This window comes from Balaenoptera physalus (genome assembly GCF_965194825.1).
Source record: "Balaenoptera physalus genome assembly, chromosome: 6".
Taxonomy (NCBI): domain Eukaryota; kingdom Metazoa; phylum Chordata; class Mammalia; order Artiodactyla; family Balaenopteridae; genus Balaenoptera; species Balaenoptera physalus.
In genome coordinates this window covers 21,474,545-21,490,155 of record NC_138885.1, presented here as the reverse complement: position 1 = coordinate 21,490,155, position 15,611 = coordinate 21,474,545, and the positions used below count along the sequence as shown (strand labels likewise).

At 41.6% G+C, this 15,611-nt stretch overlaps 1 protein-coding gene across 2 annotated transcripts in view; it reads right to left on the bottom strand.

The window, feature by feature from the left end:
- Positions 1-10,590, bottom strand: part of UBXN4 (UBX domain protein 4) — a 32,065-nt gene extending 21,475 nt beyond the window's left edge. The window contains exons 1-3 of one of the 2 annotated variants that reach the window (XM_082465907.1): positions 10,236-10,590; positions 2,824-2,926; positions 219-247 (exon numbers count right to left, since the gene is read on the bottom strand). In XM_082465907.1, the coding sequence (XP_082322033.1) occupies positions 219-247; positions 2,824-2,926; positions 10,236-10,317 (214 nt within the window). In that variant the 5' untranslated portion in view covers positions 10,318-10,590. The remainder of the gene's footprint in view (positions 1-218; positions 248-2,823; positions 2,927-10,235) is intronic. The other variant, XM_082465906.1, reaches the window with a different exon arrangement.
- Positions 10,591-15,611: the final 5,021 nt, after the last annotated feature.

Below are 15,611 nucleotides of genomic sequence, written 5' to 3'. Positions count from 1 at the left end.
ACAGCGAAAAAAAAAAAACCAACAAACTCCCCATGATTCCATTTGCTACAAGGTACTTACTGTCTCAAAGGACACTTAGTAATATAAAGTTTCCATAAACAAGAATGCATGAGTTCCTAAATAAAAATGAATAATTTCTAATTGTCATGAATCAACCAAAAGAAAGGTAAATCCTCAAGCAAAATATATATAAAACCAATTCTTCATGGAAAGGATACAGATCTGTGAAAATTGTAGGCAGGCTTCACTGTAAAACAAAATCAAACAGAAAATCACTAGATGAATACAAGTATTTCCCAAATATTGAGTTGTTTTTATAAAAATTTACTGTAGCAATTACAAGTATTTTTCTGAAACTATTAGTTCCTTTCATAGCCATCAACTGAAAGGGGAAAAACGTAATCCTTATCTCACAGACCTTTTTTGGTTTGTTTTATAATTTTCAGATTAAAGAGCACTTGTTATGGCAACCCACAAACTGGTGGCTGGATCTGGCACCTAAAAATCAACTTAGCATCTGCCCCATGTGGCTTCCTCAGCAGCAAGTATTTCTGAATACAGTATCTTAACTTGTAATAAGAAGATATTAATACCTGTGACTTACTTGTGCAAGTGATAATACAATACTTTATAATAACAAAGGATTCAAAACAACCTAAATATCCACCAATAAAAACTGATGAATCATGCAATTACAAAAAGGAAAAAGGTATAAAAAAGTATGTCAAACTACTACCATTTTTGTAAAAAAGGGGAGGAAAACAAATATATTTTCTTGATTTGGTTGCCTCCAGAGAAGAGAACTGGGTGGTCAGGGACAGGGATGGGAGAGAGACTTTACACTATAATATGAATAAAAGACATTGATCAATGTAGATGAGTAATACCAAGAATCAAATTAATGCTTCCAAGAACCAGAAATCTGCTTCATTTTCTCTGAATATAAGGCATGATTATCATAAAAACATCTGAAAATACAAAAGTATAAAGAATAAAATTACCAAGAATCCTACCTTCTCAGAAATTACCACTGTAAACTTTTGATGCATTTCCTACCCATCTATTTTCAATGCAGGACATAACATAAACTAACACGTTCCTAGAACATTAGGTAGCTTTGTTATTATTATATAATAAATAAAATTTACTTTTCATAATTTAAAAGACACACTAGATTCTATTAGTAGACTGTCCATAATGAAACAAACATCAACCATCACTATATACAGGTAACCCTGCAGCTGCTAATAGAAATTTGTTTTTAAAAATACTGGATATATCAGTCTGTATATAAATCTCAACAATTCTGAAATTCTCATTTCTTCCACATTCCCAATAAACCTCTACATTCCTTCTGCCATTACTGACTCTAAAAGGTGCTTCTGGAAGATAATGAACAATATCAATGACACAGCAGACTCTTTTTAAAAAACTATTACAGCTCAATATATAGTTCAGTAACTGCTGCTGTTGTGAGGCAGACTATACTATGATTTGCTTTGTGATGTTTTGTTAATGAAGAAAATTTTTAAATAAAAAGTTTACAAACTTATAGGTAAATTTCTGAATATTTTAATCTTGACAGTAATTTTCATTTTGACATTACCAATATCAAAAGGACAGAACTACCACTTTAAAACTGCTAATGAATTAATGTTTCCAGGCATTTATCATTGATGGCTGCTGCTAACACCATAAAGAGAGACAACAGAGCATTATGTACCCTCTAACGGAAGAATGGAAGACTTACAACCATCTATGAAGTAGTCTTAAGGGGGAAAAAACCTAACCTGAATCCAACTGTCAATTTACAGAAAATAGAGGACAGAGTAATAAACTAAATGCCACTAACAGAGCTGCAATGAACAAAACCCGTACTGTAGGAAACTACATAACGAATGACCTGGTTTCCCAAAAAAATAAACTGCGAAGAAAAAGACAGAGAGACATAGAGGCGAAGCCTACAGAGTAAAAGAGACTTGAGAGAGATCAATGCATCACAATGTGTGGACCTTGATGGATCCTGAACCAAACTGTAATAAATTAAATTAATAATAAAACCATGACTGATGAGAGAACTGAAAATTTGAACACTGAGTAGATATTTCAAGTTAAGAAATTAGATTCATTTTTGACGTATTACAGTTATGTTAAAAAAAAATTAAGAATCCTTATCTTTCAGAGACATACCAAAATATTTATAGATGAAGTGACATGATGACTGAGATTTATTTCAAAATTATATGGGATGAGTTGAAGTGGGTGAGGGAATAGATGAACAAGACTGACCATGAGTTGATAACTGTCGAAGTAGCTGACAGTACAAGGGGGTTCATTACACTACTCAAGCACTTTTGTGTGTCTGAAATTCTCTATCCCCCCCCAAAAAAAAATTAACGGGGGGAAGAGGGATGTATTAATAAAACAGACTTGTGGTTATCAGGTCCTACGATGGACCTATAAATGTCCTTATTCTTATTGAACAAAATGGTTCCATTTTCAAAAATAGGATCCAAAAGAGTGGTCAACCTTTCAGAGATATTTAATATATGGTTTACAGTCACTTCCAAGTTTTTAGAATCTGAGGATCACAGTTCCTTTGCATTACTGGTGCATGTCACATAGCTGCTTGGCAGACCAAGAATTCATAAGTTTTTCAGTATGATATAATGATGAACTTGAAAAATGGCAATCAGAATTTAAGTCCCTAAAATGTCTTAGACAAAAATGAACATTCTTATAGTCTAAGAGTATCACCATAAATCACAACCAAAGACAATGGTTAAAAAAAATTTTAATTACAAGATTAAAACATAAGCAAACCTTTTGGTATCGATTTTAATAGCAACAAAACTGTTTGAAGACGCTTCTGTCACTTTCTCATCTTCCCAACTTGCAGCCATCTGTGTAGACTGCTCATCATCACCTGTAAAACATTTCAAGCATTCTTAAAACATAAGGCCAGTATCTGCTGATTCTTTTCCCTGGAAATCTGGAACTTCAAATAAAATGTAATCTCACAAATAATACTTTCTACCAAATTTGAAAACTGAATTTTCCATAAATGAAAAGTATGACTTATATGCATTGTTAACATTAATAAAAAGTAATGAAAAACAAAATACTGCTATTTAGATTATACAAAGTGTTTTCTAAATGAAGACATCCGAATTATGATGCAAATATTATCACAATAATTAGAAGTCATGGGCAGAAATGTGACTACTTTGGCTTTTCTACATATGATTTTATAAAATAAACGTACAATACTTTTCCTTTATGCAGCATCTTTCTGTTGAGTTCAATGTCCTCCACACACACCCCACTTATTTTCCAGAATTCCTCCAAGGTAGACAGAAGCAGGTGCAATCCTGTCTGCAGTTCTGGACCTGTCTTTTGTTATAGGCATACTAATTATAAAAGTTACACTGATCCAAAACTAATCTATGGTGACAGAGTTCAGCACGGTGGCTACTTTGGTAGAGCTACTATTGATTGGGAAGGAGGATGAAGGAGGCTCTGGGGTCTTGGAAATGTTTATATCTTTTTTTTTTAATTTTTATTTTATATTAGAGCATAGTTGATTAACAATGTTGTGTTAGTTTCAGGTCTACAGCAAAGTGACTCAGTTATACATATACCTGGATCTATTCTTTTTCAAATTCTTTTCCCATTTAGGTTACTACAGAATATTGAGCAGAGTTCCCTGCACTATACCATAGGTCCTTGTTGGTTATCCATTTTAAATACAGTAGTGTGTACATGTCAATCCCAAACTCCCAATCTATCCCTACCCCCCAGGTTCCCCCCTGGTAACCATAAATTCATTCTCTGTGAATCTGTTTCTATTTTGTAAATAAGTTCATTTGCATCATTTTTTTTTTCAGATTCCACATGTAAGTAATATCATATGATAGGAAATGTTTATATCTTATCTGAATGATAGTTACACAAGTGTATTCATCTATAAAAATTCATCTCGTTGTTCACTGAATATATTTAATATACTGTATGCCATACCTCAGGGACAAAATGTTTTAAAAGTTATACCTATCAAGAGATTATTTCCATTTTAGACTTGTAATATCTAGATTTTGGCATAACCACTTATTGGTGGGCAAAGGGAAACTTACCTGAGTTAAGTCACTTAAAAATATTTCTGAGGTTAGCAGAGCTAAGTGCTTTTTCAAAGGTGAGCAACCTTTGCCAATTATGCTTAAAAAGGCTTCAGGTCACATTTTTTGCTTTACAAAAATGAGATCTTTCTATACCTACTCTTTTGTAAGCTGCTTCCTTCCCATGTGTGTTCCCGCCTTCCCCAATTTAATCCACCCATAGCCTTCCCCATTTCAGTTATCTGTTAATGGGTAACACCATCCTTTCAGTTCTCAGGCCAAAAAGTTTAGTTATTCTTGCCTTCAACTGACGCTATCTCCAAAATATATCCAGGGACTTCCCCGGCAGTCCAGAGGTTAAGACTCCGCGCTTCCACTGCAGCGGGTGCGGGTTCGATCCCTGGTAGGGGAACTAATATCCCACATGCTGTGTGGCATGGCCAAAAAATTAAAATAATAATAATAATAATAATTTTATATATATATATATATTTTAAAGCACCTTTCTTTAAAAAGTCAGATCAGGGACTTCCCTGGCGGTCCAGTGGTTAGGACTCCACACTCTCACTGCCGAGGGCCAGGGTTCAATTTCAATCCCTGGTGGGGGAGCTAAGATCCCACAAACTGTGCGGCGCAGCCAAAAATAAAATAAAACAAAAAGTCAGATTACATCAACCCTCTGATCAAAATTCTACAATAGCTCCCTATTTCCCTCAGAGTAAAAGCAAAAGTCCTTACAAATGACCTCAGGCCTTCAGTTACCTCTCTGACCTCATTTCCTTTTACTTTTTTGCTGTCCCTTTCCTTCCTATCCCTTTCCTTTCTATTCCTCAAATATTAAAGACATTCTTGCTATAGGTCTGTGTACTAGTTGTTTCCTCTGCCTGGAATATTCTTCCCCCAGATACCTACACGGTTAACTCTCAACTCCCTGAAGTCCTTGCTCAAATATTATCTTCTCAATACAAACTTTCCCTAATCACTACTTTAAAATTAAACACTTCAGGGAGTTCCCTGGTGGTCCAGTGGTTAGGACTTGGTGCTTGCACTGAGGGGACCCAGGTTCAATCCCTGGTCGGGGAACTAAGATCCCACAAGCCGTGCAGCATGGCAAAAAAGTAAAATAAAATTACACACTTCAGATACTCCCAAAGCGCCCTCATTTCCTGATTTTTTTTTTCTGTAATACTTATCACTTTCTAATAGACTATGCGTTTTACTTATTATGTTTACTGTTTATTGTCTGTCTCCCTCCACTAGAATGCATGTTCCATGAGAGCAAGGATTGTTTTCCTTTTTATTTACTGATATAACTCAAATGCCTACAACAGAACCTGGCCTACAGTAAAATACCTGGAATATAGCAGGCTCTCAATAAGTATTTTGTGGAATGAATAGCTAAATTTCTGGTATAGTATCTTGGCATGCCTACAAAACCTTGACTAATGCTGCACATTTGAAAACATTTTTTGGGAAATGAGATCCAGGAATATTCAGTAATAAGGGGACTGAGAAATCTGGCCACGGAAAAGTAGACAGGGACTAGAATGCATCCACAGACCAAGACCAAAAGAACGGCCATTAGCAGACCCCTAGATGTTGAAGCAGCAAATGGGAAAATTATCATTTGCAGTGAGATCATTCTGAGCACATCTTCAGACACTATGGGGTGAGGAGAGATGTAAAATTCCAAGTAAATGACAGGATTATCAACCTAGAAAATAGCTATATAGGAACATTTTTACTAAACTTAGAGAAGGCTGTGCGGTGATAGGGATCTTTTTCATTCATTCTTTCATACGTTCACTATTTTATTCCACATTTACGTTGTGCTAGGCACTGAGCTACAAACTAAATATAAAACAAATGAGATACTATATGCCCTCAGTGGAGCTTAAAATCAAAAGATACAAAAAAAAGTACTTGTTTGGTAACTCTAAGTAGTTATAGTGTTTAACGCGCTGAAGAAAAAAAAAAGACCTCTTTAGATTGGTCAGGGAAGCCCTCTCTGAGGTGATATTTAAGGTAAGACCTAAAGGATGAAAGAGCTGAGCCATGCCACAAGCCAGAAGAGTTCACTACACAGAAGGAACTTCCGTGTAGGGAAAGGGCTGTGTGATTACGAGTGTTGTGAACAACAGGGAGCAGGAGACAAGATGAGACTGAAGAGTTAAGGGTCCAGAGATGACGCCCACACTTCGGTTTATCCAACTGGATGTAAGGTGGTGCCATTTACTTAGAAGTAGAACACTGGGGGGAAAAAAAACAGGTTCAAGCAGTAATACTTTTAGGCTTGAGAATCCTGTGAGGCATCCAAGTGGGGATGTCAAGTTGGTACCTGGAAGGATGGATCTGCCACTTCTTAGGCCGATGTCCCTCACTCCCTCACCTATGCTGTATGACGTGGACAGGGTCTCAAATGTTCCATCCCCACTAGCAATGTCTGTCCATGAGTCAGGCTAGTGCAGCAGCAGCTGCTTGACCAACAGAGATGGAAGACTGAATGGAATTACATTAACTCAGCAAGAGTTATCTTAACACTGCTGGGTGGGATTATTAATCGCCAACTTCAGTATCTTTAGTTTCTTATTTTTAATCAAATTATGAACTGTGCTGTGGACTTAGGTGGGCCAAAGATTTTAGGAGAAAACATTACATCCTTGGTGGTATGAGCAGTATCCAAAAGTAAAGCCACTTAAAAGAATAGTACAAACTCTGAAGCAAAGAGCTGCAGACGCTACAATCAGTAACTCCAACCTAGAAAAACTCAACTGGTCAAAACCTAGAGGGTTTCTTAGTCTATTTTAACCAAAAAAAGAGGTATGAAATAGTGTCTGTCAGTCACAGAGATTTTAGCCAACTAGCAACACTAGTCAGTGAACCCACACCTCTACTTCAGAATCCTTGTCAGATTATTCTGTCTTCCCAAGAATAGAAGCAAAATCTTCTTCAGTTTTATATCTTTCAATTTACACAGCTATAATACTTTGAAAATCCTTGTTAACTCGTTGACTTAACTAGTAGTAATCTCTCTAGTCTCTTAACATCAATCCTACATATTCTTTAATTCATCCATGAAAATTTCAGTAAAATATAAACAATCTACCTAAAATGCTTCCCACTTGAGTGGTTATATGAAGCAATGATTACCCTTAAGACCACTCCTTCCAATTACAGAGACTCCCTCCAACTATTATATCTTTTTAAATTTCAGTGAGTTGGTATATTACTATCGAGGTCTCAGACGTAAGAAAATCATGAGTTCTGGCTGTATTCTTCAAAGTCAAGAACAGAGGTCTAAGCAACCTATAAGTGTTGCAGTTTCATGACTCCACTGTCTACATACTCCTGGAGTGACACTAATCCTACCTAATCTTGGAGATTAACTTCCTAAAACTCTAGAAAAACCAACAGTATTTTCAATGAGTCAAGGGACTGACTCCTTTGGCAGATTGCTAACAGTCCTCCTGCAAACATTCAACAGTCACTGATATTCTAAAAGCATACGACAAGGCTTCCCTGGCGGTGCAGTGGTTAAGAATCCTCCTGCCAATGCAGGGGACACGGGTTCAAGCCCTGGTCGGGGAAGATCCCACATGCCATGGAGCAACTAAGCCTGTGTGCCACAACTACTAAGCCTGCGCTCTAGAGCCCAAGAGCCACAACTAGTGAGCCTGCGCTCTAGAGCCCAAGAGCCACAACTACTGAGCCCGTGTGCCACAACTACTGAAGCTCCTGTGCCTAGAGCCCGTGCTCCACAACAAGAGAAGCCACCACAATGAGAAGCCCGTGCACTGCAACGAAGAGTAGCCCCGGCTCACCACAACTAGAGAAAGCCTGCGCACAGCAACGAAGACCCAACGCAGCCAAAGATAAATAAATAAATGTATAAAAGAAAAAAAAATAAAAGCATAAGATACATGCTCATCAGTAAAAAGTTAATTGAAGAATGTATGTATTATATATACACACAAAGCCCCAAAGATCTACAACTTTATTTTTCTATTGTAATAATTAGCACTACTGTTTCCAAATGGGTTTCCAAATATTTGTTAATTAAATCTAGCATTTCTTCTAAATTAACTGGTTAGCCCAGGAGTGCCTTCTAGGAACCTTTGGACACCATCAAATGTGTTTTCTGTTTAAAAATATGACTACCATAATCCTAGATTTCCTGATTTCTACACCAATTTCAATAACTACCTAAATTCTGCAACTGTTCAGTTTTTTTGAGAAACAAAAAAGACACTCTTTTTTTTTGAAGCTGCTAAAAAAAAAAAATCTGTCAAGACAAGATATAAATCCTTTTTGTGACAATGGTGTATGTCATTTTACCACTGTGGACGTAAGTTTCCTCATCTATAAAATGGGCATAATAAGCCCTGTTCTACCAACTGCCAGGATCAATTGAGATTATATATGAAAAACACAACTTAAAATGTCATTAAAACTATTACTGTACTCTTAATAAGCATACTAAGTATCATTAATTTTCCTTTCCCTTTGTTTTTTAATAAAACAGGACTACTTTTTTTAAATAAATGTATTTATTTTATTTATTTATTTTTGGCTGCGTTGCATCTTCATTGCTGCGCGCGGGCTTTCTCCAGTTACAACGAGCAGGGACTACTCTTCTTTGCGGTACAAGGGCTTCTCATTGCGGTGGCTTCTCTTGTTGCAGAGCATAGGCTCTAGGCGTGTGGGCTTCAGTAGTTGTGGCACATGGGCTCAGTAGTTGTGGTTTGCGGGCTCTAGAGCGCAGGCTCAGTAGTTGTGGCACACGGACTTAGCTGCTCCGCGGCATGTGACATCTTCCCAGACCAGGGATCGAGCCCGTGTCCACTGCACCGGCAGGCAGATTCCTAACGACTGCGCCACCAGGGAAGCCCTCCTTTCCCTTTTAATCCACTTATTTCTTTACAGGTTTACCGCAGTTATTTATTTATGTGAAATATAACTCTAAAAAAGCGTAAGAGAATGTAAACTACTCCAGCTCTTCTAATTAACAGCACTGGGCTAACATTTTAGCATAATTTAAAACAATTCAAAATTCCAAATTTAATGTTAAATGAAACTCATATTCCAGCAACTTGCTCTTCACCGCAGTGCATAAAGTTATAGGGCTATTACCTAGCCTTCCAAGTCATGAGTTAATGATGAATAAGCCGTTACTAAACACAAATAGTTGAAATAATACACCTCAAATTAACGGTAGTCACAAACATTGATTTGGTTCATGTAATGAGGACCAGCAAAACCTCACAGAGGCAAAGGCTTACGGTAAATCTAGAAGATTTCAGTAATAAAATACGGCGCAAAATAACCCAGAGCAACACGGCGTAAATGAGTTAGTATACCTTCTGAAACTGTAGCTATGAGACTAGGAAAACAACAAAAAGAACCAAGGCTGGTGTGTCTACTTCTTCTAAACAAATGGTTAAAAAAAAAAAAAAATCAACTTGCAAGAAAGCAATTATTCCACATTAGATTCACCACTCCCATATCACTATAAAAAAAAAATCAAACCTATATAGACCTCAAAAGTTTGCGTTTCAGGAACATAGGAAAGCCAGTAACCCTGAACATCAGGTGCTTTCTCTTTGTTGATTACCGATGACACAGCTTTCTTCCTGACAGTCCACAACTAATTACAAGTAAAACTGCCTGCCTAATGGCCCGTCTCTCTTCCCACCTACACACTAACTACACGGGCGTTAAAGCCTCCCGAAGTGGATCCTCGGGGACAGAGCGCCCTACCCGGGGGGCCCGGGAGGCGGCGGTGGCGTCAGTGTACGCGCGGGGTCAGGCTCGGCGGGGCGCTGCGGGCTGAGCGGCGAGGGCCTGCTCCACCCGTCCCCTCGCCCCGCGCAGGGAGGTGACCGCGGGGCTCGGCGCGCTTTGGGGGCGAGGCCGGGGCCGTGCCTCCCGCCGGGGGCCGGGAGAAGCGGGCGGTGGGGGCCAGGCCCGGTGCGCTCCAAACGGACGGGGGAGGAACTGAGACGCCAGGGAGACGGGCAGCCCGGGCCTCTTGGCGCCCGGAGGAAAGGCTGGGGGCCCCTGGGGTTAGAAGTAGGCCGGAGGGGGTGCCCCGGCCACGTCTCGGGCCCTCGCCTCCTTCACCTGCCACGAACACCACGAAGACCGCGCCGCTCCTCTTGGCCGACGCGATGGCGGCTGGAATGGCGCCCTGGAACCACAGCATCGCTGCCCTCGGGCACAGGCACTCGCTCGCTGTGTTGTCGCCTCGGTCCCGGAGCTGGCCCCGCCCTCTCCGTCGTTGGGCCCCGCGGCCCGCCTCCGGCTCCGCACCGGCGCGCAAGCCCGTCAGCGGCCCCCAGGACGCGCGCAAGCGCGCAGGCCGAGGCGCGCCCCGCGACACATGACGCCACGCGTCGCCGCCAGCACCGCGCTCCCGTGCCTTGTCTCGTTGGCAAGTCGGTGCGTGTAGGCGCCCGCGAGACCGCAGGCCCTGCAGTCCCGGAAGTGGAAGGAGGCAGCGGAAAGGATGACTAATCGCTAAGTGGCGTCGGCGGCGCCTTCCTGAGGCATGACGGGAATTGTAGTCTTCTTAGGCTTGGTTCCTTTAATGTGGGAAATGTCACTGTGGTTTGCCGGGCACGGCTAAGGGGGCAGCAGTGAGAACCACTTCACAATCTATAAAGAGGAGGAGAAGTGGCGCTAGTCACCGGGAGATGCCACGCTCGGCATTACTGAGACCTTAAATGTGGAGGAAATCATCCCCGCCCCGGGTGGAACCCTGCGTAGTGGGACCATGTAATTGTGTATTATGATTAGTGGCCATTGTGCGATAGGGTGGATGTCTCTCGGTACAGAACTAAACGGGCTTTGTAGGGATTTACTGCAAGGCTTTGATTTCTATTGGACTTAATTTATCAGCTCAACCTTTAAGAAAAGAACCACAGCAGTCACCTTCTGTAATACTGTACAGCCCATGTACCTGAGGGGAGGTATTGGTTGAACGCAGACCTTGAGTAATTTCCTTGTGGTTGGTTAGAGATCATTCCAAACCTCAAAACGCTTAGATACGCTGTTGCCACAGCTGTTTTCGAAAGTAAGTCAAAAGCAGAGAATAGATAATGATGTATTTTCCAGCTACTTTTCAAGGTAATACAAAAGAGAAGAATAGATAATTTTGTTTACGATATCAAAGTACTGTGATCAAGATAGGGCACTTTGTGGTTGGTTGCCATTAAAATGAAAACTGATTCATACTTAATACTTTCTTGAAATTACATGGTCTCTATTAACTATTGGCTAAAGGCTTGTATGGTTTATTTAAAGTTGCATACGCTATCATATTAGACATCCTACATCATTTAAATTTCTCTTCCAGCAGTACAGTCATTTAACAATCCTTGCAGGATTAAGAAGGAGCTACATCTGAAAATATACCTTTCCTACAAATATTTAACCTAAAAATAGCTAACATTCTTTCCGTTTTTTTTTTTTTTTTTTTTTTTTTGGCTGCGTTGGGTCTTCGTTGCTCCGCACGGGCTTTCTCTAGTTGCGGTGAGCGGGGGCTACTCTTCGTTGCGCTGCGCGGGCTTCTCACTGTAGTGGTTTCTCTCGTTGCGGAGCACGGGCCCTAGGCGCACCGGGCTTCAGTAGTTGCAGCACACGGGTTCAGTAGTTGCAGCACTCAGGCTCCAGGTGCACAGGCTTCAGTAGTTGCGGCACACAGGCTCAGTAGTTGTGGCTCGCGGGCTCTAGAGCGCAGGCTCAGTAGTTGTGGCGCATGGGCTTAGTTGCTCCAAGGCCTGTGGGATCTTCCCGGACCAGGGATCGAACCCGTGTTCCCTGCATTGGCAGGCGGATTCTTAACCACTGCGCCACCAGGGAAGTCCCTCTTTCTGATTTTTATTTACATTTTTCCAACCAGGCCTCTCATACAGTGTTATTATAAACCGAAATATAATGCTGATTACAGACAGTTGCTGCTTACATAGGACACCATGCCTCAGGAGGAATTAGAGTTCATCTTCAACGTCCACTTTAAATGGATTCCTTGTGATTCCATCAACATATATATCCTTTTGGTAGAGCGATGTCTTTATTTCTAATGTTAGAATTAATATTAGAAGAATCATTCATAGCCTTTCACTCATTCATCAACTATTTATTGCTCATCTGCTGTGAACTAGGCATTGTACCTGGCATTGATAAGAAGGTGAGGCAGTCAGACAAAGGCCCTGCCTTTGTGACTGCACAGTCTAAAGAGGAAGACAAGTGATGATGAATGCCACAAGAGGGGAAATTCTGAGTGCTTCAGAAATGTGATTATGTGACCCGACGTGGATAGCAGGGTTAGAAAAGACCTTTCTGAGGAGATGGCATGTGAGGGGAAATCTAGCTAGGTGAAGGAGAAGACTATTCCAGATAGAGGAAACAGCAGTGTGAAGGCTCCGAAGCAAATGAGAATAGTACCCTTGAAGAACTGAAAAATGTCCAGTGTGACTAGAACATACAAAGAGTTGTATGGTGTAAATGAGGCTGGAAAGATAGCAAGCTTAGCTCATCCAGGGCCTCGGAAGTCATGTTAGGGATTGCAGACATTTTTCTAAGAATTGTAGAAAACCATTGAAGAATTTTAAACTGAGGAGTTACACATAAGATGTGTGTTTTTAATATGCAGCTATGCTGCAGTTTTAGTGGATTGCATTGGAAGTGGAAAGGGTGAAAGTGAAGAAACTGGTTAAGAACCCAGAAGTGGGTGCTTTCAAGAATTTTGGAAGCAGACCCAATAGGTTTTGTTGATCAATTAGCTATGGAATTTGAGGGAGGAGGAGTCAAGAAGAGATCTTGGGTTTCTGTTTTGAGAAATTGTATAGAAGATGGTAGTGTGATGGGGACCACTGAAGGAAGAGCAGGTAGGTGGGGACGTGGGCATGAAGATGTGAGTTCAATATTATTAGCCATGTGTTTGGAGTGCTGGAGAGACAGCAAGAGGAGATGTTAAGTAGGCAGATAGATGTCAGGTTGGGAGCTCAGAAAACAGTTCTTACCTAGAGATAGGAATGTGAGATTTCTCTACATACAGGGGATAATTGAAGCTCTTGAGGATGTTCTCACTTACAGTGTGTGCAAAATGAGGTAAGACAAGAGTTATGACGGAGGCCTGAAGACCTCCGACATCTATAGCGTTGTGTAGGAAAGTACAAACCAGTAACAGAGACTTAGGAAAGGTATGGGGGTATGTTGAGGGGGGAGGGGGAGAATGGGAGCTTGTGATACCAGAGAAGCCAAGGGTAGAGAGATTTTTGAGAAGGGAGTGGGAAGCTGCTGTGTTGAATGCTGCTCTTGGGTCAAGTTAAATAAGATTTTTGAATATCCATTGTTTTTAGCAATATGAAGGTGATTATCAACTTAGCAAGAGTGGTTTTGATGGGTTCTTCTGTGTGGAAGCCAGATGGCAATGGGTTGAAGAGTGAAGGGAGATAGGGAGGGGGTGTCAGTAATTGTGAAGAGAAGGAGGAAAAAAGGACATTAGCTGGACAGGGATTTGGACTGAGAAAAACAGCTTCTTTAAAGATTGGAGAAACTTGTACCCTATCAAGTATTGACGGAAAGGAGCTAGTCTTGGAGAGATTGAATACACAGGAAACAGGGAGCCCCCTAGGAAGATGGGAGGGAATATGAGATATATGGCAAATTCTGCTAATAGCCCACCCAACAATCATGCTTCTACCATGCCCCCCATTTTTCTTTGCTGGCAGAGTTTCCCCACTAAGAGGGAAACTGCTAGATACCTGTTTTTTTCAACCTTCCCTTAGAGCCAGTAGGACCTCGTGGGAAGTGGGGATTGCGGTGGAGGCAGTTCTAGGAGAAGTTTTCCTTAAAAAAGAGACACATGGAAGAAAGCACAACCCTTCTCCGTGTGCATATTCTGCCTGGTACTGCTATGGCCAGAGGAACGACATTGCCAGCTCTCTGAGAATGGCAGAATGGAATATGGAAAGCGCCTGTGTCTGTGATGACTCAAGTCCTGTCTTGTGGGAGAACAACTGTCCTCATAGGTTAGGCTATTCTGTAAGTTGGATATTGCTTCTTGTAATCACCACCATTCTGAACAAACTGGGATGGGATCCAGAGCACAGGCAGACAGAAGAGATACCCCTTCCGTATTAACAGGAAGAAGAGCGGAAAAATAACTGTGGACATAAAGAAGGTTATAAGTTTCAGGACAGTGAGTTGAGGAAGTTTTCATCTGAATGCTGGACCCTGTGAAGGAGAGGTCATTTGCTGAGAGTGATGGGGGAGGTAAGGAAATTGGCACCTTGAAGTTCGGAGCAAGGTCTGAAATAATACTGAGGAGTGTTGAAAGGCAAGGGCCGAGGGAAACAGTGTGCCAGGCAGTGCTGAGGGCCCAGTGAGATTGGTGGCCCCGATTTTTCCCAGTTGTGTGATTTTCTTCAGTGATCACTCAGTTCTTGGGGTACACGCGCTGAGGATGTGGAGACTTGGATTTACAATAGGGCCTAGACAGCACGAGAAAGGACAAAGGAACAAGGGAATTGAGGAGATTAGCAAGAGTGAGCGATGTGATGGACCAGGGAATCTAAGCTGAGTGGGGAGGAAAGTGAATGCAGAAAGGAGACCATGGATACCAAAAATAAATAAGTCAGGTTGGGGGCAGGCAATGGCCTGGAGGGCAAGGGGTAGGCAAGAGACTGGTCAGCAATATGGGATTTTATTTTGTTTTATTTTAATTTTATTTATTTAATTATGTTTTGGCCACGCCGCGCGGCTTGCGGGATCTTAGATCCCCGACCAGCGTTCCCAGCAATGCAAGCGCGGAGTCCTAACCACTGGACCGCTAGGGAAGTCCCCAGCAATATGGGATTTTAAAATGGTCAATCTTCTGGGTGCGGGGGAAAAACAAACCTAGTCAGGAATTATAGAAATTCCTGATTTCTTTGCCATTCTTGAGCTTAGAAGTCCAATATTGTCGAATTCAATGAGAAGTATCCCTTACTGAATCAACATGCCCTTCTTTCTTCGTCACATAGAGTGAAAACAGAGTCTCCTCCCTTTACTCTGTGTGCAACCAGCCACAGCAATCTGTCAGTTCCTTTATGTTACCTGAAATCCTTTCCATTTCAGTGTAGTGGATGCTATGGTGCCCCGCCCGGAGCCCCACTTCACAGCCACGGTGCTCGCTCCCCCAGCTGCTGGGATGTCGGCTGCTGAAGGCCCTAAACTGCGTCCTTCTCTGAGAGTTGCGCTCAGCTGAGGGCACAAAGGCCTGGGACGCTTGCCTCATTAGGCTTCTGGCGAGCCTCCAGTCTCCAGCCGTCCCCCTGGGATCACCCTAAGCCCCTGTTACCTCTGCATTTTACCAGTGTTGTTACGGATGTAATTTACTCCCTGATAAACTCCCCGCAAGCAGATCTTCTCTCAGTCACGGAACCCAAATGAGGCAAAACCCCAGTCGCCTGAAAGACTCATACAGCTTTCCTCACTGCTCTTCTGCTTTCT